General features: G+C 50.8%; 1 protein-coding gene across 1 annotated transcript; it reads right to left on the reverse strand.

Annotated features, from left to right (window-relative positions):
- Positions 1–545: 545 nt before the first annotated feature.
- LOC133345863 (protein disulfide-isomerase-like) lies at positions 546–24,900 on the reverse strand. The gene is made up of 11 exons (XM_061556916.1): positions 24,640–24,900; positions 19,575–19,781; positions 18,480–18,613; positions 16,715–16,852; positions 15,321–15,425; positions 10,353–10,478; positions 7,739–7,939; positions 7,331–7,451; positions 4,259–4,440; positions 3,700–3,783; positions 546–2,037 (listed from the first exon to the last, which is right to left on the reverse strand). Exons 1-11 carry the CDS (start codon positions 24,788–24,790, stop codon positions 1,957–1,959), a joined length of 1,530 nt encoding a protein of 509 aa, XP_061412900.1. The 5' UTR covers positions 24,791–24,900; the 3' UTR covers positions 546–1,956.
- Between the last annotated feature and the right edge of the window lie 1,799 nt (positions 24,901–26,699).

The raw sequence follows: 26,699 nt of genomic DNA on the forward strand, positions 1-26,699 counted from the left end.
ATCTGTGAAAAAGAGTCATAACTCATCGGATTCCTCCAGTCTAAATAAAGATTCAGACTCGCTTACAAGAGCAACAGCGTCCAGCTCGGCCGACTGTTTGCATAAACCAAATCCCCGTTCACTCAAACCATCGGAAATCTTTCTCCTCTGGGCCAGGCCAGGCCAGGCAAGGCCCTCGCGTGTCTCCCCGAGGCTTGGTCAGCGCATGGACAAACAGCCCAGCAATGGCTTTTTGTGCACTGCCCTGTGGCACAACACCACGTGCCCTCACAGCAGCCACAGCTGTGTGTGTGGCCACCACACCTGTGTGTGTGTGGCAAGTCCAGGCTCAATCAGACTTCGCTTCCGAGACCCGACGAGGTCTGGTCCGGTGCGTCGTAGGCGATGTGGGAATAAACCGCGAGATAAAACCACCACTGTGGAACACAACCACGTGATGAGCGACACCAAGCGATACGTAAAACTGGGAGAAACAAAGTCACGTGAAATCAAACCCTGGCAACTGAAAGCCCGGCAAGAAAGCACGAGAAGCGAGACACGTGATGTCGTTGTTGCTGTTCCCTTTTATTTGCATCGCGAACAGCGACCCCCACCCCAACCCCCCCCCCCCTACGCTCCCTACAACGACGTAACCCGCCTCAAGTTACTGCCATGTACACGCGCACGGGTACACACGGGCCAATGTGGCGCGCACACACACACACGCGCACACACACACCTGGTACAAAGACAGGTACACGTACAGACACACACGTGTGTATAAGCACGGAGGTACAGTCACAAACAAGCGCAAAGACACACCCGCACACATCCCTGAACACACCTGGACAGACGGCACAGCCATAATGAACACACAACACCCGGACAACACCCGCAACCTAGCCAGAAGTTTCTGCGCTGTTACAAAGTTTACAAGAGAGGCGCAGTGAGCGAGGGGGTAGAGCACGGTGAGACGGGGTAGGTAAGCGAGTTTTATATTAGTCCAACTTGTTAAATTAGCAGCCAAACGCTGCCTCCATGGAGACCCGCGTCTTCCCCGCACCTCTCCCTCCGGGGCGGAGCAGATATGGAGCTGTGTGGAGCATTCCACTCCGCAGTAATTCGTTTTTAGGTGGCATCAAGCAACGCCTGGAGGCCGAGAGAAGGGCTCCACTACGATCCATCACCAGGGTCAGCAGCCGGTCGTGTGGAACACCGCGCGCGCGTTAAACTTTCACTCGGTTGTAAGGGAAAGCAGAGAGACGTTTACAAAATACGAAGCACGCGGCGTTTCACTCAACCAACCACAGGCAGTGGCAACTCCTTTCGGGAAGCCACAGAGGCCAAGGGATTGAAAGCTCGAGGGGATTGAGGGATTGTTAAATCGAAAAGAATCGGTGGGAATGCCCAGGGAGGCCGCGGATTGGGAGACGGGCACCAGACGTGGCCCACACTCCGTAGAGCGTTCACATTTTTACATTTAATCATAAAAAAATAATTACCTGGTGGAAGGCAAACCCCAAAACAGACCCCGCAGGAAATCAGTACAAATAAAAAAAGAGACTCGGATTTCTTCTTCTCTTAAAGCAGACGGGAACGGGCGCCGAGGATTTTCCGCGAGCTCTAGACACTTTGCGTCCGCGCGCCCAATCCGTGGAATTCATTTACAAGGAGGCATCTCCGACGCCACGCGGGGAAACACGTGGCGGGCAGGGGCCAGACGTGGCTTGGCGACGCGTCTTGCCAGCCCAGCGGGGGAAAAGCAACGGAGAGACCCGACACCAGGTCGACGGCGTCACGGGGGACGGTGGTGGTGGTGGTGGTGGCGACGATTCCCAGGCACTAAGGGCCTAGGCTGGACAGGCTGAAGCACGGCACAGTAAGAGGGGTGTGGGTTTTGCATTTGACATCCATGGCCTAACATTTACATACACACGAGGGGGAGGTTCATTACAAAATGGGGGGCCCCGTGGGGGCCTACAGCTCGTCCTTTTTAATGGTGTCCTCTGCTTCCACGTCATCACTGTCGTCTTCCACCTCCTCCAGATCCTCCAGCTCCTAGGTCAGGGGTTAAGGGGGACAGGAAGGTCAGTGTCGGTGGCGTTCGACGCCCGTTCAAACAGCACTGTTGACCAGTCTTAAGATTTAATTTCATTATTTTTACTTATTCGCCAACTTCATCCCCCTGATTGTGCTATCGGTGTCAAGAGATGAGACGAAGAATCCATTCCAAACTCTCACAGAGCAGTTCATCACTTCACGTTACAGAACGGCCCATGGAGTCGGACATCGCAGAACTAATTCTGAGATCATTAGCAATTTAAGGTCCAGGCACAAGCCACAATTGGACACAGACAGGCACGTGCACACACCACACACGAAGATCCCCTATGTAAACCACATACATGCCGCCATTGGAGCAAGTGCTATTCGTGAGTAGCACCTATGAAGGCGGGCACGGCATGTCTCACAGTGCACCTAGCCTGGCACGAGGGCATTGATGGTGGCAATGTGCGAACACGCCCAACCCATGGCTGCTTTAGTCTCCCCAGTGCTGATGTTTACACACTGCACCAGGGATTTGATAAACACGAGTCGACCCCATACAAGCACATACGCGAGCGCACATGCTCAGGAATGGGTTCGTGTTGTCACACGCACAAGGAATGGACCCACGCGCCGCACGCGAGGCCGACCCTTGGTGCTTCGTGTCCAAGTCCCCCCCCCCCCAAACCCCTCAACTCACCAGGGCCCCCCCCTCCTTCCACCTATACCCCCATATCCCAATATCCCCGCTACCCCCCAGTTTTTGCTCCTCGCCAGGCCCCTCCCCCAACTCCCTCCTCCTGGCCCCCACGCACCAATCATCCCTGCACCGCATGGGGCGGTATGAGCGCGTGGCAGCGTCAATGCTTCCAGCCGCCCCTCCTCTCCGTGTTTACCAGCCGTTCAAGTGGTAATCACAGGGGACCCCCCCCCATTGTAGACGCACGACCCTCCTTGTCATTACCACCATCTGCGCTAACCCTCACGGCCTAGGCTGCTGCCGCAGGTCGTCGGGGTTAACCGACCGTACGTCAGCGCGCTGGTCAGTGCGGGTTGGAGCATAGTGCTGCTCAACTGAATTTCCCTGCACTGTGTGGCCAGCACCACGCCTCTCGTCACCCCCAGCGCTGACCTGGGCAAGAACCAAGACCGGTGCAGATATTCGCCGACTGTCGTTGGCCATGGCCAGGAGTTACAATAATGTTTCCAGATTTGCCAACGGTTCTGAAATTTTACCTTTTTAAATTAGGGCCCTGCAATAATACAAAAACAGTCTATGGTAAATTTCAATAATGTGCCAATTTTCAGGGTCTCAAGAGGTAGTATATATGTAGAACTTCTTTCGTACCATACGTAGCCAACCGTGCTAATTGGAGGTGGGGGGGGACCGCCCCCATTCCCTTGAATCCATCACCGAGCCAGTTTTTGCAATGGAGTCATTTGCAGCTAATTTTTCATCATTGGGGATATTTTGGCCAATACCATTTACATTGTGTGTGGTTTTTGTTAATCTATGCACAGGCACCCTTGCAGTATAGGAGAACAAACAAACTCCACGCAGAAAAGTGCCCGAGTCGGGAATTGAACCCGGGCCCTTTCTTGCTACGGGGCGCGCAGGTGTTCCCACCGCGCCACCCTGCCACCCTGCCGCCCGTGGGTCGGGGGTCAACTCACGTCCTCGCCGGCGCCACCCTCGCCTCCGCTCTCCAGGAATTTGACGAAGGCGTCCAGCGTCCGCTCGCCGTTATAGTCTACGACCTGCGGTGGAGGTACACGCACATACGCACGTAAATACAATGGTAAAGATCCCCCCCGTATAGCCTGTAGGAGCAAGTACTGTTAGCCGAGTAACACCTATGAAGGCCAATGCGACACACAATGGAGGTGGGGTGGCTAACACCACGCCCGGCCGCCTCCGTCTCCCGAGTGGCGATGTTTACACACCGTGCCAGGTACTCATTTTAGGCAGAGTCGACCTAGGGGAGGCCCAGGACCGGTTCAGATAATCGTCACACGTGCCCACCACAAGCGGGAATTGAACCCGGGTGGCCGGGCTCATAGCCCAACGTGCTAACTGCTACGCCACCGCTCTCCGCTAACTCGCACACGCACTCGCAGAGACGATCTCCCCGCCTGTCTGGTGACACTCATCCTTACAAGAACACCACGGCCAAGTGGTGTTTGCGAGCGCCCAGTAAAAATCCAGTGCGGCGTGGCCCGGAGGGCGACGTACCTTGCGGCCGGCGGCGGCGGGGAAGAACTTGAGCGTGGGGAAGCTGTGCACTTTGATGCCGTCGACCTCGTTGGCGGTGGAGTCCATCTTGGCGATGACCACGCTGTCGTCCTCCTTGAACTTGTCCCCCAGCTCGTCCCAGATGGGCACCAGCTGTTTGCAGTGGCCGCACCACGGGGCGTCTGTGGGCAACGGCACACGCCGCGTCGCTCGCCAGGGTTCTAACTCGGTCACCCCAACTCGGGGGGGCTCCATACACACACCTCTCTCTCTCAGGAAGACCTGACTTGGTGCCCAGGCCTGTAACTAACTCGCCGCCCCATCAATCCCATTCATTATAATAAGAATGTCAATTTATATAGTATCTCAATGCTATAAGCAATTCTAAATGTTGTACAGGATAAACTATATTAAATAATGTGGAGGCAACATCAAACATCAGGGCAGCTTGCCAGTAACCTAGCACACATTACAGTAAAACGTAAAATGAAATTGGATTAATATTGGATAAGAGATAAATGCCAAAATTCATGATCTGACTGGGCATATAAAATACCCTGCTGTAAGGGGAAGCCAATTTAACACACGGTTATGATCTGTCATAACCTGCACGCCAAATCTAAAACACTTACAGACAAAGGGAGGATTTATTGTCACAAGATTGATGCTGCATCATTTGTAAACTTTGTTATTTTCCATCTTGTTCGGAGTGTTCAGCGCTTCCGTGAGCCTCAACGTTTCTTGAGTGCTGCGGCATTTGCCAACAAGTATCAATCCACCAATAGCAAAGATTATATTGTCTCAGTCACATGACTCGATAAGAGTACGGCGAACGTAGGAATCCACCAGACTAGTCGATTCGAAGCATTGTTACTCCCCTGCCAGCCAGCGTACCTACTCGGTCACCCTCTTTGGCCCTGACCCAGAAGCACACTCTTCACTACCAACCACAATCACCGCAAACTCTACCCTCCACTCCGAATCTGATGACACTAACCGGACTGACTGCACTCCATCTGAATATCACACTTGGCGCTGCGTCGCCCACAATTTAAGATGAAATCGATCTCACTTTGCTGACTACTCTCGCACAGGAATTTGCGCCTGGCAGTGCCCAGCTGTCGGTAAAACCCATCGGCAGTGGTGGCCGTGGCGGTAACAGCGGATCGCGCCAAACATGGCGCGGTCCGTCAGTGGCATGGTCACATGGCGAAGGGCTGGCTCTCACCGCACCACCCTTCACCCGCCCTTCCCCGGGTTCGCGCCGAGACGGGCGACGAAGCCTGGCCCCCCATGACAGCTGGCGCCAATGCCATTCGGCGCAAACCTCGATCGACGGCACGAGTCCCAATTTCACGCAGTGGAGGGAACCTTGGGAACGGTCGCCATAAGCGGCGTGGGAAACCAGAAACGCCCTGCTGGCGCAGCTGTGAGCAGCAGCCAAACGAGTGATGCAACGCGATGGTTGTTTGAAGGATACTGCCATCCTAAACGCAAGGCCTGAGATGATCGACCCCCTTCCAGCTATTTTCTAAATTGTTATAATTCACGGTGGCAATTTTACTCAAGAATCGATCGCTTTTTTGTCGTGTTGACCATCTCGTTTGTGTTGGTGCCAGAGGTCGCAACCGGGTACCCGATACCCGTACCCTACCCGATACCCGGCTACCCGTACCCGGCCAGGTACGGGTACCCGTTTGCGACCCTGGTGCGGCCGGGTACGGTTACGGGTAAGGAATCAAAACCCGTTTGCGACCTCTGGTTGGTGCTTCTCGTTTTTCTTTGGTCTCGTTCATACAGATTTGTTTCTTCTATTCAGCTCAAAGTGACACAAGCACATCCTTGGCATACGCTGGACATCTCCAGCATCATTGTCGAGCCAGACGCCACGTATTTACTCATTGCAGAGCGAATACAACTACACTATTTTTATTCTACCAGGTAAGGCCCAAAACGCCCACCCGAGCACCACTGGCCCAAACGCTATTTGTGTTGTGTGACATTTAACGCTGTGGAGTATCATTACCCATGCGTGTGACCTATTGGGGCAGGCAGGGGTGCACAGGGGTGGGAGGGGAAGGAGGGGCAAGAGCAGGTATGTGCACATGGGGCACATTTAAGGGTGTTCAATTGGATCACCCTGCCACCCTACCACCCTCTACCATTGTACTACTGTGCCACCCTGCCACCCTATCACCAAGCCACCCGACCCACTGCACCAACCTACCACCCCACGACGGGACTCATGTGATATCCTACCACGTGTCACCCTACCCACTGTATCAACCTACCACCTCACTACGGGACTCATGTGATATCCTACCTCGTGCCACCCTACCCACTGCACCAACCTACCACCCCACTACGGGACTCATGTGATATCCTACCACGCGTCACCCTAACCACTGTATCAACCTACCACCCCACTACGGGACTCATGTTATATCCTATCTCGTGTCACCCTAACCACCGTATCAACCTACCACCGCACTACGGGACTCACGTGATATCCTACCACGTGTCACCCTACCCACTGCACCAACCTACCACCCCACTACGAGACTCATGTGATATCCTACCACGCGTCACCCTAACCACTGTATCAACCTACCACCCCACTACGGGACTCATGTTATATCCTATCTCGTGTCACCCTAACCACCGTATCAACCTACCACCGCACTACGGGACTCACGTGATATCCTACCACGTGTCACCCTACCCACTGCACCAACCTACCACCCCACTACGAGACTCATGTGATATCCTACCACGCGTCACCCTAACCACTGTATCAACCTACCACCCCACTACGGGACTCATGTTATATCCTATCTCGTGTCACCCTAACCACCGTATCAACCTACCACCGCACTACGGGACTCACGTGATATCCTACCACGTGTCACCCTACCCACTGCACCAACCTACCACCCCACTACGGGACTCATGTGATATCCTACCACGTGTCACCCTAACCACTGTATCAACCTACCACCCCACTACGGGACCTCTCGTGATGTCCCACCACCATGCCGTGCGAGTGTGGGAGGTGGGGGAGGGGCCACGTACAGAACTCGACGAACACGTTCTTGCTCTCGTCGAAGGCGATCTGCTCGAAGTTCTTCCCCACGAGCACCTTCACGGAGTTCTTATCCCAGTCCTCGGGGATGTCTTCACTCATGAGGTGCGCCTGGGTGGGGGTAACAGGAGATTGTGGGGTGGGGGTGAGGCGTTCGTGAGAGACGGCTCAAGTCGACACACCACGCCTTCCCTCCCCCGCGCCCAACCAACAGTGGACAGTCGAGTGTGGAAGACGGTGTGAAGAGCAGGGTGTGACTGTTCAACACCCTTCCCTCACAGCGGCAACCCAACCCACCCGACCCAGCAGCTCAACTGAGTAATACCGCTGCCAAAATTCCCCACCACCCCTAACACCGCAACTCCTCCCCCCTCCCCCCCCACCACTCAGAGCAGTACCTTGAGCGCCCCGTTGAGGAAGGACCTGCAGAAAGCAATGAGGTTCTCCGTGCTGAGGTCGTTGCTGTCAGGTTTGTACTTGGACATCTCCTCCTCCAGCATGATGATGCGCGCTGCGGGGCACTCCTCCTTCTTCAGCCCGAAGAACTCCAGGATGCGCAGGTTCTCAGAGTTGTCCACATCGATGTAGATGAAGAGGATCTGCAGGTGGACACGGGGACACGCGCGTGAGAGGCGGCTGTTGAGTTCCTAGTGGCGGCTACAGCATCCTGCTCGTCCTTACATCCTGGCTGAAGCATTCAAGTCGGCCTGCCTACGATCCGTCCTGGATTTAAAACTGGGCTGGATTGCACGAGGAGCTCCCAAACCCTCACAATATATTTTCACATGCGCGTTCAGGTGCACGGGTTTAAGGGCCGACATTTAAATCGGAGAAACGACGTGGTGTCACGCCCCCGACGACGCCTACGCACGAAGATAAAAGTGGGGAAAACGAGAGAACTCAAGGGAACCTCCCTCCTGGCACGCGGCCTCCAAACCTCCAGCCAGAAGAATGAGGGCAGGTCACACACGTTTCTTTACGAGCGACGTTCACCTTGCACCGCAATAAACGCTTGATGGTAGTCTCAGCCACGGTGGCTGGAATTTAGTCCCTTTCTCTCGGAAGAATTGGGTGAGGGGGTGGTTGGATAATAATAGCTGTTCTCGCAGCCACGTTGTTGTTTTTATGGGACCAAGGGGCAGGCCACGTGTAGGCGCTGCTCAGGGCACGGGAGAAACGTCACACGGGGGGAGAGTGAGACGAGGGGGGGGGCAAAGGTGGCACGGAGATCGGGGGGGCCCACTGGGATCGCGAGCAAATCAATTATCCACGGTCAATCCAAGTTGTCACCGTCCCTCGGGGTCTTATACTTAACAATCCACCCAGCACCTGCACGAAAGAGCCAGTTTCATCTGGCACGTTCACTCCTTTGGCTGGACCTCCTTAATTATTCTCGTCCATGCTGTTTTGGCAAAACATCTCAAGAGATGTATTTTTGTTAAAATGTGTGTACTGCTTTAAATGACGGACAAGACCAGGACCATCGCTGCCAGGCGTGGTCTCTCCGTGGCAGCCTCCACAGTCTGGAACGTGGCCATTATCCACCGCTGCACATTCGTAGCGGCGTTCCAAGTACACTAACATTTAAGAGAGACTTAACGGCACCACACCTTTTTTATTATCATCGTGTGTTTTTTTGTTTGCATTTGACTGCAGGTATTGTGGTTAATGCAGACACGAATCCTCGTAAAAAAGGATTCTGTTTTGTTGCAAAAAAAAAGGGAAAACCCTAGTATTATATTTTGGTACTGGCAAAGGAGGTCCAATGATGTAGATGCTCACTCCGAGCCCTCATTACTTTGATAGTGCATTGTCTGTGAGCCGTACGCCTTTTGGCGTCCTCTGGTCGAGCACCAATTGGGTCAAGGCTCAAAAGAAAGCCGTCCCTTGGTGAGGACCAATCAGTTTCAAGGACAATGCATATATTATCATCGTGTGTTTTTTGTTTGCATTTGACTGCAGGTATTGTGGTTAATGCAGACATGAATCCTCGTAAAAAAAAGGTCTCAGTTTTGTTGCCAGAAAAAAGGGGAAAAACCCTATTAGCACCACACCTCTCGCCTGGCTTTCAAGTGACGTGGAGTTTGGCTCAGAGCCTCGATTCACTGTCATTTATGTCCATGAATAATCGTGTGCATTATACAAGGAGTGATTGTTGTGATTATTATTAGAGGTACACACGTGGCTCTGATGTCAGACACCGATACAGCACCACTCGGACGTGGGGTCCGAATTTGGGTTTTAGTTGCAAGTGATAAAACCGGATTCTCAAGTGTGACGAGTTGAAGGTCTCAGCCCAACAAGACTTACACAGAGACCCACAGATTTACTAAACTAAAACTATATATTAAAATAATTCATTTCACCAGATAAAGCTCACGGGAGCTATCAGCTATTTTTTCAGAAGCGACTTGGCCACTAATAATAGCTCAACGAAGTGGCTTATCACGTGTAAATCTATAGCAGCCAAATAATTCAAAGGCATGTTTATAAATGTGGAGGTAAAAACTGGAGGACCTGGAGAAAAATTCACACGGCCGCGGGGAGAACACACAAACTTCAAATATACAGGCGTCAGGGTCGGGATCGAACCCACGAACTCCTGCATACCAGGCGAGGCAGATACCGTCTCACCACCACAACACCCATATACATTGAGTTGTAATTACATTGGGTTAAAGGGCGTAGCGAGTCACAGGTCTCAGCCCAGATAAAGAGATCTACTGGACTGACTTCAATGGTAGTTCTGTGATGTTACATTCTGGGACCATTTTGTGACGAAGAGGGTGCACTGACATGACACCAATAGCAGAATTGGAATATAAATAGATGCAAAAGCAAAGGAAAATGTCAACATCACAAATAAATTTCCAACAGAGGCAAGAGATAACACAGACTATGGTAGGTGATATAGGTACCTGGGTAGGTATCAAGAGGGACCAGGGTGCCACGGGGACCAGGGTGACATGGTGACATAACAACGGAGGGGGTCACAGGGAGCAGGGGCCTCACCTCCCCCCTGAACTCCTTGGCGGCTCCGCGGAATTGGTCGAGCCTCTCGTCGTAGTCGGAGGACGACTTCCCAACGAAGAGGAGGATGTGGCTCTTGATGTCTCCACCGAAGATTTTGGGAGCACTCTGTGAAGGGCCAAGAGGGTAAGGTGGGGGGGGGGGGACACACAGGGACAAACCCACACAAAACACGATCCTTTATGGCAGGCCCACAACTTAATTCCACAAGGTCTGTGGCCACATGAGGCCCACCGCTTTGAAAGTATGACCCACATGTATCCATCGCTGCAGGCATCTTAGCAGTGTCTACCATGGAACTGCTACCCGACTGGCAAGCCATAGAATAAAGATGATCACTGCATCGTGCGCTTTCAGGTGTGTTTGCGGCCGTCTGGAAAGCTCTTCCTTCCGATATTAGGAAGCCACTAGAGTTATGCACTTTATAAATCTGGATTGAAAACTAAATTCTCTAGAACTGCTTTTTGTGTTTCGTTTGTTGTCCTTCCCTCGCACCTCCAATGAGCACGGTTGGTTACGCACGGTGCGAGTTAAGTTTCACATACAAACATACATCGACGCGTTTCGAAGGAAAAAGAAACTGGATCGCATAGAATCCACAAAAATCACGAATAATTTATTCACAGACGCACGGTATGACACGTTTATTGTCAGCTCGAGGATCAAGTTTAATGTTAGGAGCAGCGTGGGGCTGAGGTGTCAGGAACAACGTGGTCCCAGAGCAACATTGTATCCACGGTGTCTCATTCTTTTAATTGACTGCATTAGAAATACTGGTAAGTGGCGTACAATTACAGACACGCGCAGTACGCGCAACACGTCGTGCCAAAACTGCACGCGCGTAACATTTACACGTCCAAAGCCACGACACGCAAACACAAACACGGCCAGCAGCCGGTCGACAGAGCTAACCACACACACACACACACATTCCCGCCACGATCTAAAACCAGCCCGTGCTGACCGCCCACGGATCAGATTGCTCGTTATGTGATTAAATCATTTCTGGCCACGGTATTCAATCATGGGAGCGGCGCTGGGAGGGACAGGAACGCAGCCCCGAGTGGGGGTGTAGCATTGACCCGGCGCACCCCTGTGAAATGGAAACTTTAGGAAGGGCAAAACAGACACCCGACCCTCGCCCTAAAATTAAATCCCAGGCAATGGCTGACATCAACCTTTAGTCACGGGGAATTCAAGTCATGGGGTCGGTGCTCCCTCGCTGGACTACCCGCCCGCCCTCCCACTCGATTGTGTTCTGGAAGCAAACTTTCACTTTGAGCGTCGAGATAAATTAAATGAACGTCGTGAGAAGCGAGGCAGACTCGACGCACTGCCCAGATAATGGGTTCTTTATTTATATCTGCAAAACCAATTTCACAAAAAGCATTTTCCCTTTTAGCAGCGGCGCTAAAACGCGGGCTAATTTTAAAATGGTTTTCACCGCAAGGATCTCTGCTTTTCGGTGCCGACCACAGGCCGGAGAACGAACGCATTCACCGCCGTCCGGTACAGCGGAGCTGGGCGAACAACAGCGGCGTAGTCGGAACACGCCGGCGAGCGCGCGACAAATGACAGCTGATCGAGGCTCGTGACCGGTCACACACCGGCATGCCCTCCGCGAGAGCAAGAGAGTGGGCGGGCGTTTTGCGAGCGAGGGCCGAAACTGGCCGCCTGGCTCAGCAGGTCGGACCGCGGTGGGGGCCGCGATCCAGATGCCTCGGCGAGGACGGCGACGCTCGCGCTCAACCATCCCATGACAGCCAGACACGCGGACAGTGACGGACGCACGAGGCAGACACGTGGGCAGTGACAACCGCCGGCAGTTATCACGCATCTCCGCCTGGCCCATTATTCGTCAAAGCATTTGTCCTTCCATCCATACGGCCGCTAACGACGGGGAGCCTCCGATGACAGAAACCTTTAACGAGGCTGCACTGTAGCGAGCGATCACTGGGTGGTACGCCGTGCCAGGCTAGAGAGGCCAGGTGTAACCCGCACTCACGCTGTGGTGCTGCTTCACACCAACGCGGGGGGGCTGGATGTGCGATGTATTCCTCTGCTCTGGTGAACGGTGGTTATCCCATGCAGCGTGTTATTTAATGAACCGCACAGGCAAACGATTGAGATACAGGAAAAGAAACTTTATAAATAACATGCAATGAAAACGGGCCATTGCACGAAATATCGGCCATTATAGTTTTGTTTTCTTTTTAAGGCTATACTGTTATTGACAAACGTGTTTAGTTTTCGTTAAAGACACAAGCGATGAGTTTCTGATGAATAATTTTATATTTACACTCTGTAACAATGTAACGTGTTATCACACTAAACACTAGTGACATCACTTTCCGTGATCTCATGCTTTTCTGAACAATCCCAAACAACAACAAACAAAACTCGATCGTGTAACATTGTACACAGCTGGGCTCGAATTTAGGATTTTTCTAATTAATCTCAAATTGATTATGTCCAATTCAACAAACGACATTCAAGGTTCATGGCAAAGACATGCAAAAGTTATGTTAATGTCCAGAATGATGTGGCGCAGGTGGATGGGCTATTTGATGGACCCAGAACTGAATTAACCAAATGGGACGAGAATTCCAGCATAGATGAATAAATCAATAAAAAAACATGGCACAGACGAGATAGCGCATATGAGACAGTACAAGAAAGTAAAAAAAAGAGTACAAGAGAAGAGAGCAGAAGACAAGAGGAGACGGTACAAGACGGGAGGAGTGCACAATGAGCAGCACAACAGTGCACAAAAATAACAGCACAAAAACTACAATACAGTATAGAAGAGACAAACAATATGGGGCAAGGTACAAACGAGACTTTACGTAAACGGTAGGTGCGTGTAATCGGTAGGCACGTGGCGTATCATCGGTAGGCAAGTGGCGTATAATCGGTAGGCACGTCCAATCGGTAGGCGCGTGTAAACGGTAGGCGCGTGTGAAGCCTCTGCTCACCTCTCGGCTCAGACGGGATGGCAGGAGAAGTCAGGAGCGAATACTGCCGGCCAAAGTGCAGTGAGAGCAATTTTGTTTTTAAATGGTTGGCTCCGGCTTTCCACGTGGCGTTTGGAGCCAACGAGGCAGGGCAGACATCCACCGTGTCCGGTCAAAGTCACAATGCATTGAAGACACAGGATACATTTATGTTAATAAATGCTTTTCCTGCAACCAATTTTAAAAACGGACCGAGTTAATTCTGTATTACTCATTGCCGTGTTAAAGAGAAACTTTCAACAATTTAAAAAAAATCTTCTTGGTTCTTTCGGTAAAGTCACGTAGAAGGGAAGTAATAAAATAATAAAAATAAAACATAATAAAATAATTCTCACGACGTTTCGACCACAACGCAAGCAGCCGTCCTCAGGTGAAGAACAGGTCTGTCGAGAAGACAGAGTCTGAATGACAACCCCAGGCTTGGAGCGTCTTTTTAAGCTGGGTTGGAGGGGGGGAAGAGCGCCTTGACAAAACAATTTGCATCTCAAGAGGAATTTAGCATATTTATGTGAAATGCGTAGGAGGTGGGCTGGGGAGTTTCAAAGTCATATTGTGCCCATGCATTATGCAGGAAATTTAAAAAGTCACCAAAATGCACTCTGTTCGACAGAATGGGAGAAAGCCGGTTAAATGTTCTAATCATCAGGTAATTGAATCGTCCCAGATCAAGAGTGGAGTCGCTAGGCCCGCAACTATTGATGCCCTCCCTCGCGGTTATTTGACGTCACAATTCAAGTACAAATTATTTTGCGTCTCGTTGTCTTCGCATGTGTACATCAGCCTCTTTTCTCTTGCTCCGCTAGCCTGAACGTAAGATGGGCATCTCATTCGCGTACATTTCTTTATCAATCATTCTTGCACGCACATGAATGGATACACAAGTACCATGAGCGCAAGAACTGATTTTAATGCACTTGTCATTACCTGCCCGTGGGTAGCTACCAAAGAAGACATGTTCGTCATTTTGGACCATGTCCGGCTTTTCTAGTCGAAGCAAAACGTCGCGAGCAGCGCCCTCGGGAGCGGGGGTTCCACACAGTGAATACCGGGGAGCGGGGTGCACAAACGCGCCAAGTGGCATGCGTATGCCGCAGGGGTCAGGGGTCAGGGACAGCAAGGAATCTGCCCCACTCAGGGTGACGGCCACACCTCCCACGGGCCGTGCAAAGCTATACGTTTCAGCGAAGGCTCCAGACGCTTGTAAACGACGCAGCGCAACATGCATCCTAACCCCCCCCCAACCTCCACCCCACACCACCCCAGCGCCAACTGCCGTTCCAGTTCCGCTATTTTTAGCCAATCTCTTGGTAACGGTTTGTGACTCGCAAACAAAAATGGAATCCATGGGTGCTCATCTTTTTAGACGTTGTAATTAAACAGGCGGCCAGCAGCTGTAATTAAAAGTGCAATGCGATGGTGCTCTTCACTGCGATCTTAATTGCGTATATGTGCCAACGATGCAGTGCTCGGTGCTGACACAGCCCTGGGAGTTGTCACTATGGAAGTTGAGCCTCCAGTAACCGAGGGCAACCCTCACCAACATTGGCCTATGCACAATTGCTGCAACAGATGTATTTGTTCAATCTGGACTAATCTGATCGCTGCTCCCCTCTGGTGGGTGGCCAAATGGGATGGAAAATTCCAACCGGACCACAGAGGTCACATGACTAGATGAGGCTGTGCGCTCTGCAGACCAATCGTCACTCATCTAACACTATTAAACTATACTCCGATTTTTTTTTTCAAGGTGGCTCGATGACTATGCCATTGCCATACTAAGTCATCACGTGCTGATATCAAAGGCACCGCAGTTGATGGTCGCCCTGGTGTAGCAGCAACTAGGTTGACGGAAGGGTGGTGTGGTGGGGGGTGGTTTGGGTCGGGTAGGTGGTGCCGTGATCGCCGTGCGCGACCGGCGGGTGTCGTCGCCTCGCACCTGCTCGGTGAACTCGATGAGCAGAGGCAGCTCGTTGGACTTCACGAACTTGCGCAGGCCTTCCTTGCTCAGCTCGCCCTCGTACACGTTCCGGCCCTCGTCGAACTGGAAAGCACGCGACGTAACGGCACGTCAGACGCAGCTCGCGACGCGACAATTCATATGACGAGAATTCTGCGTGGCTACACCAGCAGGAAAAGCAATCTTTAAATCTCATCTTTACGCATTATGATTTCCTAGTTTTTTTAATCTCATTTCCTGCGGATACTGGATGTAGTTTTAAGCGAAACGTCGTGTATCTAATTGCTATATTTAGTTGTGACAATGGTTCTTCAATTTACCGGTGAGTTGACACATTCATAATTGGCACATCAAACACTTGTACACCTGACGATTACATTTGTTTGGCATCTTAGGTGGCGGATGGTCTTTCACACAAATTTGGCCATATCATTTACGTGGCATAACCCAATAACAAATTAGGAATCACAATGCATCAACAATTTTTAAGACATTGCGTCGCCATGACCCCATGTGTCGCGTTGTTACCAAAAGAAGTTGTGCGCAGTGATGGCAGCAGCCCCAAAATAGCAGCGCGCATCACAAGCTACGTAGGCCAGTTAGCTCGCTACATTCACGCCACGAATCAGTTTCACTGTGGCCACACGCGCAGTATAAATACCACACTCGCATCAGCATGAGCTCAAGCTGAGATGCCGGGGTGGGGGCAGGGAATGAGAGGGATTGCCGAGCGCCCACCCTCATGCTCACACCTCCATCCTGCGACGAGCGCGTGCGTACGACCAGGGACAACGAGGAGAAGTGAGCAGAGCCATGGGGAGGAAGAGTGGAGCTACGGGGCACAAGCAGGAGCCTCCCGAGCGGCAAACGAACACCGCGGGGATCACGTCGAAGAGCTGGAAAAAGCTGTGGAGTGCCAACGCTTACAAACCACGCGGCCATGCATGCAGAGTGCCAAAGGGGTTGTCTTGAAAAAACTAGATAACACACAACATATCTTCATGTACACAGTAGGCTTTTGTGGAGCGTAAGAAAACTGTACAGCCATTGTGCGGGCAGATGATGCAATGTTAACTATTAAAAGTGGCCTGTAAAGTCTTCCTACGAAGCCAGCACGAGTTATCTTAAAAATACACATGTGCGAGTTATCAGGTTCTTCCACGAAAGCCCTCAAACGAGAAACAAGACGAGTCTCCACGCAGCGCAGCACTCCCCGGCACGCTTCGAGGCGCTTCAGCCCCGTCGTTGACGCAAGATTTACAGCCGTGAGCTCGTGCCAAGGAGGACGGCACACGTGTTTACGTGCAACCCGGCACGGCCCGAGCAGTGGCGGCGGGGTGGGGGCCAGCGAGGGGAAGCGAGGGGGTACACACCTTCTTAAAGAGTATGACGCCTTCTTTGGACACCTCGTACTGCGTGAAGGCGTCGTCTGATGACGCGAGGCCGAAGGCGATATCGTCGATTCCGTCGGCCGCTTTGAGGAACACCTTAGCATCCTCAGCCTCCACATCCTGAGTGGGGGAACACCACCACAACGTCACGGCTCACTCTCTCCCACCACCGCCACAACACAGCTCACACGGGCTTCGTGTACGCACATGGGTCACAAACGCAACACGGGTTACACCCACATAACAGGGCTTCCTCCAACACAGCTCACACCGACAACTTATCATGGTTTCACAGCACCCCACTTGCACCGTGACAGCGCAGCGCCACAACCACACAGCACAGATCGCACTCGCGTCCACGCGGCACCACACTCCACGATGGCGGCAGGAACAGCACCGCACCGTTTTATCGTTTGCACACAACTCCCCCTTCTCAGTCCAATTGCAGTGGGCAACTTAACTCAACATGTCCTGTACCTTATGCAGGCAAACTACATTATTGGGATTATACCTAGATATCATTGCCCCCTGCTGACAGACTAATGTCCTGGTCACGCTTGCAAATGAGAGTATCCAAATTTCATAAAGAGTCTTTCCAAATATGCTTCATTTAAATATTTGTATTTTATGTTCTATTTTTTGTTTTTGTACATGGTTTAATTTTTAATCCCATGCACCGACTCCGACGTCACTTGAGGAAGACATTTGAGTCGTTGGTGTCAATCGGTGCAGATTTCCCGGACACAACTTCACTGTTGCATGTGCCATGGAAACCATGTAACTACATGGCTCCTATTGAGCATCGTGGCTGCTTGTTACCGAGCCATCAAACGCATTCACGTTCCACGTCTGTGGCAAGAAAATGCACCAGTTCGGCCTACATTGACAAATAAATGATAGGAAAAAAAGCAACAAAAAAAATGAGAATACCTAAAGTTTATTAATTACTTCTAGATTTGAAGCTTTCGTGACTGCAAGGATTCATACTCTTAGGTTTTTTCAGTAAAGGCACGTAGGTAAGAAATAAATAAATGATACAATGCTTTTTACAAATAATAGAAATAATAATAGAAATAAAATAATAAATCACCACGTTTCGGAGGCAACACAAGTCTCCGTCATCAGGTGGGACTGTCACCGCTAGATTTACTGTATCAAGTGAGGCAAAATAAGAGTATGTATTAATTACTCTTTGGTTCTTTCGGTAAAGTCAATTGCTGAATTTCAGCAATTGTTTCTTGCTGTGGTTGTCCCCACCTGATGACGGCCGCTTGTATTGCGCCCGAAACGTCGTGATTTTATTTTTATTTTATTTCTTTTTATTTTTCACCTACGTGATTTTACCGAACGAACCAAAGAGTATGGATCCTTGCAGTCACGAAAACGTCAAATCTAGAATGTATTAATTACCTTCGCAAGGAGCGATATCTGGTTTGGTATCAAAAATCTCCTAGCCGCCATATTGGACCAGGATTCCAGGATCACTACATGACCGTGCAAACAATCAGTGCGCATGTTGCTTGCGCAACACCATCACCACCACAACGTTTCAAAAGCGGTTATGCACCAAGTTGCTCTGGATTGCCAGACAGCCACGAGCAGGTTTAGTTCCTCCAAGGACAATGGCGTTGCATGGAACGCTGTTGCGGGTAAGCGGCAGTTTATTTCCAGAATAATCAGAGCAATGACGATGGTGGTGAGACCGGGTGGGGAGGGGGAAAAGAGGGACGGGGGGGGGGGGCAGCACCTTGAAGAAGCCGACGACCACCACCTCGGCCGACTCGATGAACTTGGCGGTGGCAGCGGCGTCATCCAGAGTTGTGGCGGAGGGTCCCGTGCGCTTCTTTAGCCAGTTCACGATGTCGTCCGCCTGCCGCCCAGCTTAACCGCACACAACCCACACACAACCGCACACTAAGCCCACTGCCACGTCCAACATGGCCAGACACCCAGAAATCAAACTAAGGCTGCCGAGCTTGAAGCGCACTGTGCTAGCATCTGTGCCACCGCCCCCGCGTCATTGACACAGTTGTCTTCTCGAAGCCATGTCTATATGAATAGAAAAAATTACACGTCTATTTCCATATTAGATATGTGTGCTAATAGGGTTTTTCCCCTTTTTTTCTGGCAACAAAACTGACACCTTTTGCAAGGAATCATGCTTACATTAACCACAATACTTGCAGTCAAATGCAAACAAAAAACAATACTCTGATAATTAATGCATTGTCTTTGGAACCGATTGGTCCACACCAGAGACAGCTTTCTTTAGAGCCTAGTCTCATATGGTGTTCGACCAGATGATGCCAAAAGGCGCCTTTTGGCCCACACCAGAGACAGCTTTCTTTAGAGCCTAGTCTCATATGGTGTTCGACCAGATGACGCCAAAAGGCGCCTTTTGGCGTCATCTGGTCGAACACCATATGAGACGAGGCTCTAAAGAAAGCTGTCTCTGGTGTGGACCAATCAGTTTCAAAGACAATGCATAAATTATCAGAGTATTGTTTTTTGTTTGCATTTGACTGCAAGTATTGTGATTAATGTAAGCATGATTCCTTGCAAAAGGTGTCAGTTTTGTTGCCAGAAAAAAGGGGAAAAACCCTATTAGTATATTTTGGTACTGGCAAAGGAGGTCCCATGATGTAGATATGTGTGGTGGATTGCTTCAATTTCTCCATTGAAATTTCGGGTGAACAATGACAATCCTCGAAAAAGTTAATGCGATAAATGTTCTAAACGTGAACACAAACCAATGTCATCAGCGAATATCGGCAAAGATACAAACGTAGGCACACGCACGAAGGCACTTGTGCGCCTTGATGCAGCAGCAACCCGTGCTCACCCGCGTACTCCTTGGCGTTCTTTGCGTCGCCGTCCTTGAAGAACTTGATGGTCGGGTAGCCGCGCACGCCGTACTCCTTGGCCAACTCGGTCTCCTCCGTGGCGTCGACCTTGCCCAGCCGGATAGCTGAGCCCTCGGCCTTTAGTGTGCCGGCTGCTTTGGCGAACTCAGGTCCCAGGGCCTTGCAGTGGCCGCACCATGGCGCATCTTTGGCGAAAACAACAGCGGCGTCATTAGCGGTCACAGGTGTGGGTTCATCCACATCAACGCGAGAAAGAAACTTTCTGGTTCATACTCTTAGTTATTTCGGTAAAGTCACGTAGGTAAAAAATGAAATTAAAATTAATAAAATAAAATAATAAAATTCACGACGTTTCGGAGGCAACACAAGTCTCCGTCATCAGGTGGGACCGTCACAGCCAGATTTGATACCGTCACAGCCAGATTTGATACAGCAAATCTGGCTGTGACGGTCCCACCATGATGACGGAGACTTGTGTTGCCTCCGAAACGTCGTGAATTTTATTGTTTTATTTTTATTAATTTTTATTTCATTTTTTACCTACGTGACTTTACCGAAAAAACTAAGAGTATGAATCCTTGCAGTCACGAAAGCTTCAAATCTAGAACTTTCTGGTTGATGACTCAGCACTCAATAATTTACTCCAGTCACTTGGTCACCGGTGATCAGTTGGCTCCTCACTCGTCTCCCACTACTACCATGGGTATCACTCCAGTGAACTTCACTGAGTCTTAAGCCACCGGTGAGGAACTATATTGGTCAAAGTTTGCTAAAACCATTGGCACGTATAGATAAAATGTGGCAATCTTGTCAGGTGGTGGACAGTTAATAACATTAATTTTGGCATACAACTACCATGTGGTACAACCCAAAAATTACAATTAACCATGTTAACTCTTATCTATTACAACTGTTCTGTTTGTCGCTGGCTCTTTGGCGTTTTGGGCTTTTGGTCCAGTGCACAGCAAGTTGTGTTAACAAGACACCACGGTACAGTGCGGTGGGGCCAAGGGACTAGGGGCAAACAAACTTGTTTGGAATGGGCCGCCCTGTATTTTCCAGCTGGACGAGTAATCACTGCAAGCTGTGCACGGCCGATGGTGGGGGGGGGGGGTCAAAAAAACCAGGATATTAAAAGAAAAATTAAATATCACTGGCTTTATATAAACCTGCAAGTTAATTCTAAATTAAATATCAAAGGATGAAAATTATAATTCGTCGCGGTCCACTTGTGAAAGCGAACAAATTTGTTTAATGGGCTTAAGAACCCACATCCCGGGACACGTCACAGGCCCCAAGTTGCAGGCCCCTCAAGTTAGGGGTGTTTACACAAAGGACAAAGACAAGTGCCATACAGGACAAAGACAAGTGCCATATACCAGTAGACCACATTGCTAAACAGCACATTCCTGGTGGGAAAATGTTGCAGCTTTTTGGGTCAGGATGGCACGAAGATATATATTTTTATGGACACAACGGTAGTTAACACTGCCTTATTATAAATACATGGACACGCATGATGTTTCAGGCAATGGCCCATCTTCAGTGTAGGTAGTCGAGAAATTGCTGACACGCTTTACACTGTGGCAGCTTTAAAAGCGGACAGAGAACCACCTACAATGGTATTCAACTCTGTTGACTTGAAAAAATGTAAGGCCCCAAGGTATAACGTTCACAACTATAAGCCCATCCCTCGGACCAATCTCCAATCTCAAGGGACACTAGCTTAAACTGGTCACGTAAAACTGGTTGTGCTACAAGACCGGTGTTAAAAGTGAATGTGGAGAGTTCTAAATTTATTTTCACCGCAAATGCAGTATCAATATTTGAGTCCATTAGAGACAAATGTTCATGCAGCTGGCACCCCAATCCCACCATCAGAAAAAGACTGATCTCCAAGACTCTTACAGGAGGCCCCTGCAACGTTTAATGTGGTAGGAAACCAATTACCAAAACACCCACGCATACGAGAGGGTACCACTCAAATTTCCAAACGTGGCTTCAATAACCCATTGCTACACTCATCTGGTCACCTTGTGTATAACACATGACATTCCCAGGAAATCTCCAGTATATGTTAAGTGGGTTCAATTTGAATTAGCTTATGAGTTTCAAAAGGGTTATTTGCTTTAATGCAAATAACCAAATCTCAATGCGGGGGGGGGGGGTGTAACCCAGATAAAATAAAAGCATGTAAAATGCCAAACAAATCTGTCATTTACCTACGCAAAATGTGAAAGAAGACAGTGTTGCACTTGGTTTTAATGCACTTTTAAGTAATCAGCTTACTTTCCAACAAAATGGTAAAGTCCTGACCCTTGAAGATAGGAGCAGCTAATAATTAAACCAGCGTGGGCGTTAAGATATGAAAATTTTTGTTTGTAACTCGGATAATCCGCAACCAGGATAAGCCGCCCACAGACAATTTAGGGTTGACTGTGGGCCAACTGCCCTTTGCAGCTGCAGCGCAACAATCAGATTAAGGTTCAAACAGCATCTGTGGCCTGCACTAGTAACAGCCGGGTGACGTGGAGCTTGTGTCAGGGTCACCCCAACACATCCGCACAGGGGACAGAGCGTCGCGACTCTAGGAAGTGCCAATATACGTCGCCTGAGATTGGTCTCTACTTTGGTTAAATCAACCGCCCTCCAAGCTGCGTTGTGTACAGTCCCCTGTGCAAATCTGCGGCAAGCCAAACTGCGTGGCACTCAACCGACATACAAAGCCACGTCGCCAACCATCGCGATTCATCGAGGTCTGCAGCAGAGGGAGGGGTTACACAACACGTGCAGCAGGACACGGAAGCTTCCTGCAAACGCAACAAGTAAAAGCACGCCACGTGTAACTCGCCCCTGCAACAATGGCTGCAATCGCCGAGAATAATTACGCGATTTCGACGGCGAACCCTGGATATTGCACAAGTAGAGTAATTATGTGTTGCCTGGTGAATGTGTCAGAGGCTTTTTTTGAGGTCTCGGTGTAATTAATGCACGGATGATACCCACCCCTCCCCTGCTGCCTGACGTGACCCAGCTGTACGTGCATCTAAACATTTCGGCAAACATCTCCTTCCCGAGAAAATTCCTGCCCCACGACCGCCTCTCCCCCATCTTCTCCCGGGGTTTTCATGTGTTGCACCCATGTCTGGGAACTCTTCCGATCATACACTTTATAGGGAGACAGAGCATCTCACCATATCTCATCTCCCCCTCTTCACCTGCCTAACTTTTCTCCACACCTGTAACTTCCCTCACATCTTCCAAACAACGCTCAAACCCTCAACCCTCAATTTCCACACAACTCTCATTCGCAGCTCCTTTGCGCCTCCATCAACCCTCCCTTCCACACTTCTTCCCCAACTTTCACACTCCCACACTTCTCTCACCTTGTCACCTTTCCACGCACAAACCTCCCACTTCCTCCACGGCTACCTTCACACATACCCTTCCCTCACCACCGACCCTGCCTGCTCCACACCAGTCAAACCAGTGGCCAACGTCTCTTCCCGTCTCATGGAATGCTAATTAGGCATTGGTCAACGTGTCACCACCACCCACAGGTAGCCCCTCCACCCCACACGTAGGGCCCTGGGCGAGTAAACCATGTGCACTGGCACTGCTGATTGCTGCCAGCCTCTTCTGCCTGTCAATGAGAATGAGATTCACTCCAGAAACAAACGTGGACTCAAAACACGCACATTTAATTCAACCCTGCCACGCTGCAGCCACGCTGCATTTGCGCCTGTAGTTATGACGCCTCCACGACTTGATTTGGAACTTTGGTCACTGGGTGAGGCAGGAGGTGGCTTTGATTGAAGGGTTGGGGCGGGTTTAGCGGTCTGCAAAATGTTAACCAACCCCTAGGTAGGTTACCCTGCTCGCAGGCGAGGTAAGGAATATAATAAACCTACATATGGGTAATCCTGTTTGCAGGTGAGCTAACTCAAGCCACTGATGAGTTCATGAACCCACAGGTCAGTGGATAAACCCAAAGTGGAGTTATAATAAATTAGTTGGTCTTATAAAGGTGTCATAATGAACTCTGGCGAGTTAATTGTCTCACAGGAGAGTTACAGAGCACACAGGTGAGCTAATTTACCATAGGTGAGTTACCCAACTCACAGGTGGGTTCATGATGCTGAGCTCCACCAGAGCACATACCACAGGGGACGTGCATCATTGGCTGGTTGCATGGAACGTGTTAAGTGACCTTTCCCCCCATCCCTTTAACTAAATCTTATTTCAATTACAAAGCAGTGCAAAGTGCAACGTTAGTTGTTCTGTGCAACTGGTCCGTGATGGGGGCTGGTGAGGCCGGAATTGAGGGAGGACTGGTGGCATGGGTATCTCAGGCAGGTCAAATCAGATCACCACTAAAGCTTGGTGGGTCTTTCACTGATTGAGTGAGATCACATCATGGGAAATACCATGATGTAGATCCCATCAGTTAAGATCAGGGACGTGTCAGGCGAGATGATTACCAGGTCAGGTCAAACTCAAAAAGTTCAGCAATTACTAGCCAAAAACAGAGTCACGACAAATTGTAGTCATATTTTTTGGGTCTTTCGGTAAAAATTTAAATTTCAAGTCAAGATTGTACGAGGTCAGCTGAGGTCCGGATCAGACCAGGTTTGATCATTCGCAGGTCAGGCCAAATATCAAATCACAGCCAACATTGGAGCCATATCCAACCAAGACCAGCTCTGCTTAAGAGCAAAATTGTCCCAAGCGATGGTGTGGGGCCATGCCAGGTGCGATTATGTCACGCCAGGTCCATCCAAAGAAAGAGCTCAGCTCAAATCGCCATCGCGACTCAGCGGAATGAGGCCCAACTGTGCCACATCACGACAGCCGATGTCAGGTTGTGTCATGTCAGGAAGAGGCCAGGTCAGGGTTTGTGAGGGCGAGGAGATGCCAGTAGCTCAGAGTGAGGAGGGTGCCAGTAGGTGTGAAGATGTGCGATAGGAGGAGAGTGAGGAGAGTGAGTGAGGAGACACGGGCCAGTCGATGTGAGGTGAACAGCGATCGATGCGGGCCACTCACAGAACTCCACGAGGATGGCCGGGTGCGCGCTGAGGGCCTCCGCGAAGTTGGCGCCCGTGAGCACGAGAACGTCCTCCTCCTCCTTCACCTCGCCGTACGATCTCGCCACGCAGGCGGCCGCCAGCAGCAGCAACGAGGGCAGCAGCTTCATGTCGGAAGGCGGGAGGCAACGAACAGCAACGGAGGAGCGAGCGGGACGAGCGAGAGTGGAGCAGAGCAGCGGCCGCCGAGACGAGATGGAGGAGCCGGAGAGGGGGGGGCGAGGCGACGGGCGGGGGGATGTGGGGTCAGGGGGCGGGGGGGGGGCGAGGGGCGGGGGGGGGCAGGGGGCCGAAGGGCGGGGCTGGGGGGGGGCGTGGCACTCACGCCCGAGGAACCGCTACTGCGCATGCGCTGCTCGCGCGTCGGGGCCGTCCTCGCGCATGCGCGGCGAGGGGGGAGTGGCCTCGGCGCGCGCGCGCGGCCCGAAAGCGGCGCGCGCGCTCCGAGGGGTGACTTGGCCGCGTCTGATTGGTCGGCTTGGTGACGTCACCGCGGGACGGGGTGGGTGGGATGGTTTGGCGCGTGGATCGCGCGTCGGCGCGGCTGGTTACGTCATCGCGCGGGCACGCCGTAGATGTGACGTCGTGTCGCGCCTCTGCTCAAGACGGAAGCGCGTGGCGTCATCGCGGGCGTTTGACAAATGACGTCATCGCCAAACAACGGCCGGGTGACATTTTTCGTGGTGGTGCCGTTTTTTTTATTACACGCTTTTTAAATCCTTTATATTAAGTTCACTTGCTTGCTTGCTTGCGCGCTTACGACCGTGCAAATCTTTCGGTCGTTTTTAAATCCTTCATATTAAGTTCACTTGCTTGCTTGCTTGCGCGCTTACGACCGTGCAAATGTTTCGGTCGTTTTGAAATCCTTTATATTAAGTTCACTTGCTTGCTTGCTTGCGCGCTTACGACCGTGCAAATCTTTCGGTCGTTTTTTTAACCCACTCCAATCGAGCTGACATTTTGCACACAGACTCGTTGTGCGTGACAATTTATTTTCGTGAAACTTTTTTTCCAAAATTTTACACTTTTAGGAAAAAATAAATTATATTTAATTACCAATTGCTTAATGGTGGCAGGCAATCATCTGACCCATAGGTGGCAGCCATCTCAAGCCAGAGGACGAGAGGACTCTAGCCGCCACGCATATAAAGGATTTAAAAACTTTGTTTTTAAATCCTTTATATTAAGTTCACTTGCTTGCTTGCGCGCTTACGACCGTGTAAAAATAATATATATTTTTAAACATTCTTTTTTCATGTTATGTTTCGGCTTGGGTCTAATTGTCCACGCTCAACTGACCTTGGCTGTAATTGGCCACGGTTCCTTACGTTATGCCAAGCTTCGGGGCCACTTCCTGGAGTCGTGGAGTTCTTCCATTGCTAGTAGATTTCATTAAAGCGTGTTTTAAAAAAATAAGTTGTTTTAAACATTACTTATTACGGTGATAAACTCACCAGCCACATGACAATACTGGTAGGAACCTCCTGGTGACACCAGCCAAGAGGGGATTATTGTGTCCGTCCGTCCGTCCGTCGTGCAGGGAGGGGCTGGGTGGGGAGGGGTGGGGGTGGGAGGGGTGGGGCTGGGCTGGGTGGGGAGGGGCTGGGTGGGGGGTGGGAGGGGTGGGGCTGGGAGGGGAGGGGCTGGTCACCCCGTGGTGCCCTTATAAAACTCAACGTTTAACCTACTCACACCGGCTTGTGCCCGCCCTCACAGTCGGGCATATTTGCGGAATACACCACGCCACCGTTGATCCTGGCCATTGACCGAGCAACCCAACGTTCCTACCAGCTCCCTCCGCAGGAATGTGTTTAGAGAGGACGTCGACCGTAAAGCACGTTTGACTCGTCGCCTCTGATACGGAGCCACCGCTAACACAGCTGCCGAGAAGAATGGGGGTCATGAGCAATGACCCCCATCGTAACCATGATCCCGCATCACGGTGACTGTCGCCACTGGAGACGTTTCGTACCGCCACGGCCACCGAAACCAGTCACCACCAAGGCAGTGATGCCAGCC

The sequence above is a fragment of the Lethenteron reissneri genome, chromosome 3 (assembly GCF_015708825.2).
Source record: "Lethenteron reissneri isolate LAM-NWPU_2019-01 chromosome 3, ASM1570882v1, whole genome shotgun sequence".
Lineage (NCBI taxonomy): Eukaryota > Metazoa > Chordata > Hyperoartia > Petromyzontiformes > Petromyzontidae > Lethenteron > Lethenteron reissneri.

Coding starts and splice junctions, on each gene's coding strand:
- LOC133345863 (XM_061556916.1), bottom strand. CDS start 24,790: ATGAAGCTGCTGCCCTCGTTGCTGCTGCTGGCGGCCGCCTGCGTGGCG. Junction 19,782..24,639: donor GGCCATCCTCGTGGAGTTCT/GTGAGTGGCCCG, acceptor TTTTCGCCAAAG/ATGCGCCATGGTGCGGCCAC. Junction 15,426..16,714: donor GCGTCATACTCTTTAAGAAG/GTGTGTACCCCC, acceptor CGTGCTTTCCAG/TTCGACGAGGGCCGGAACGT.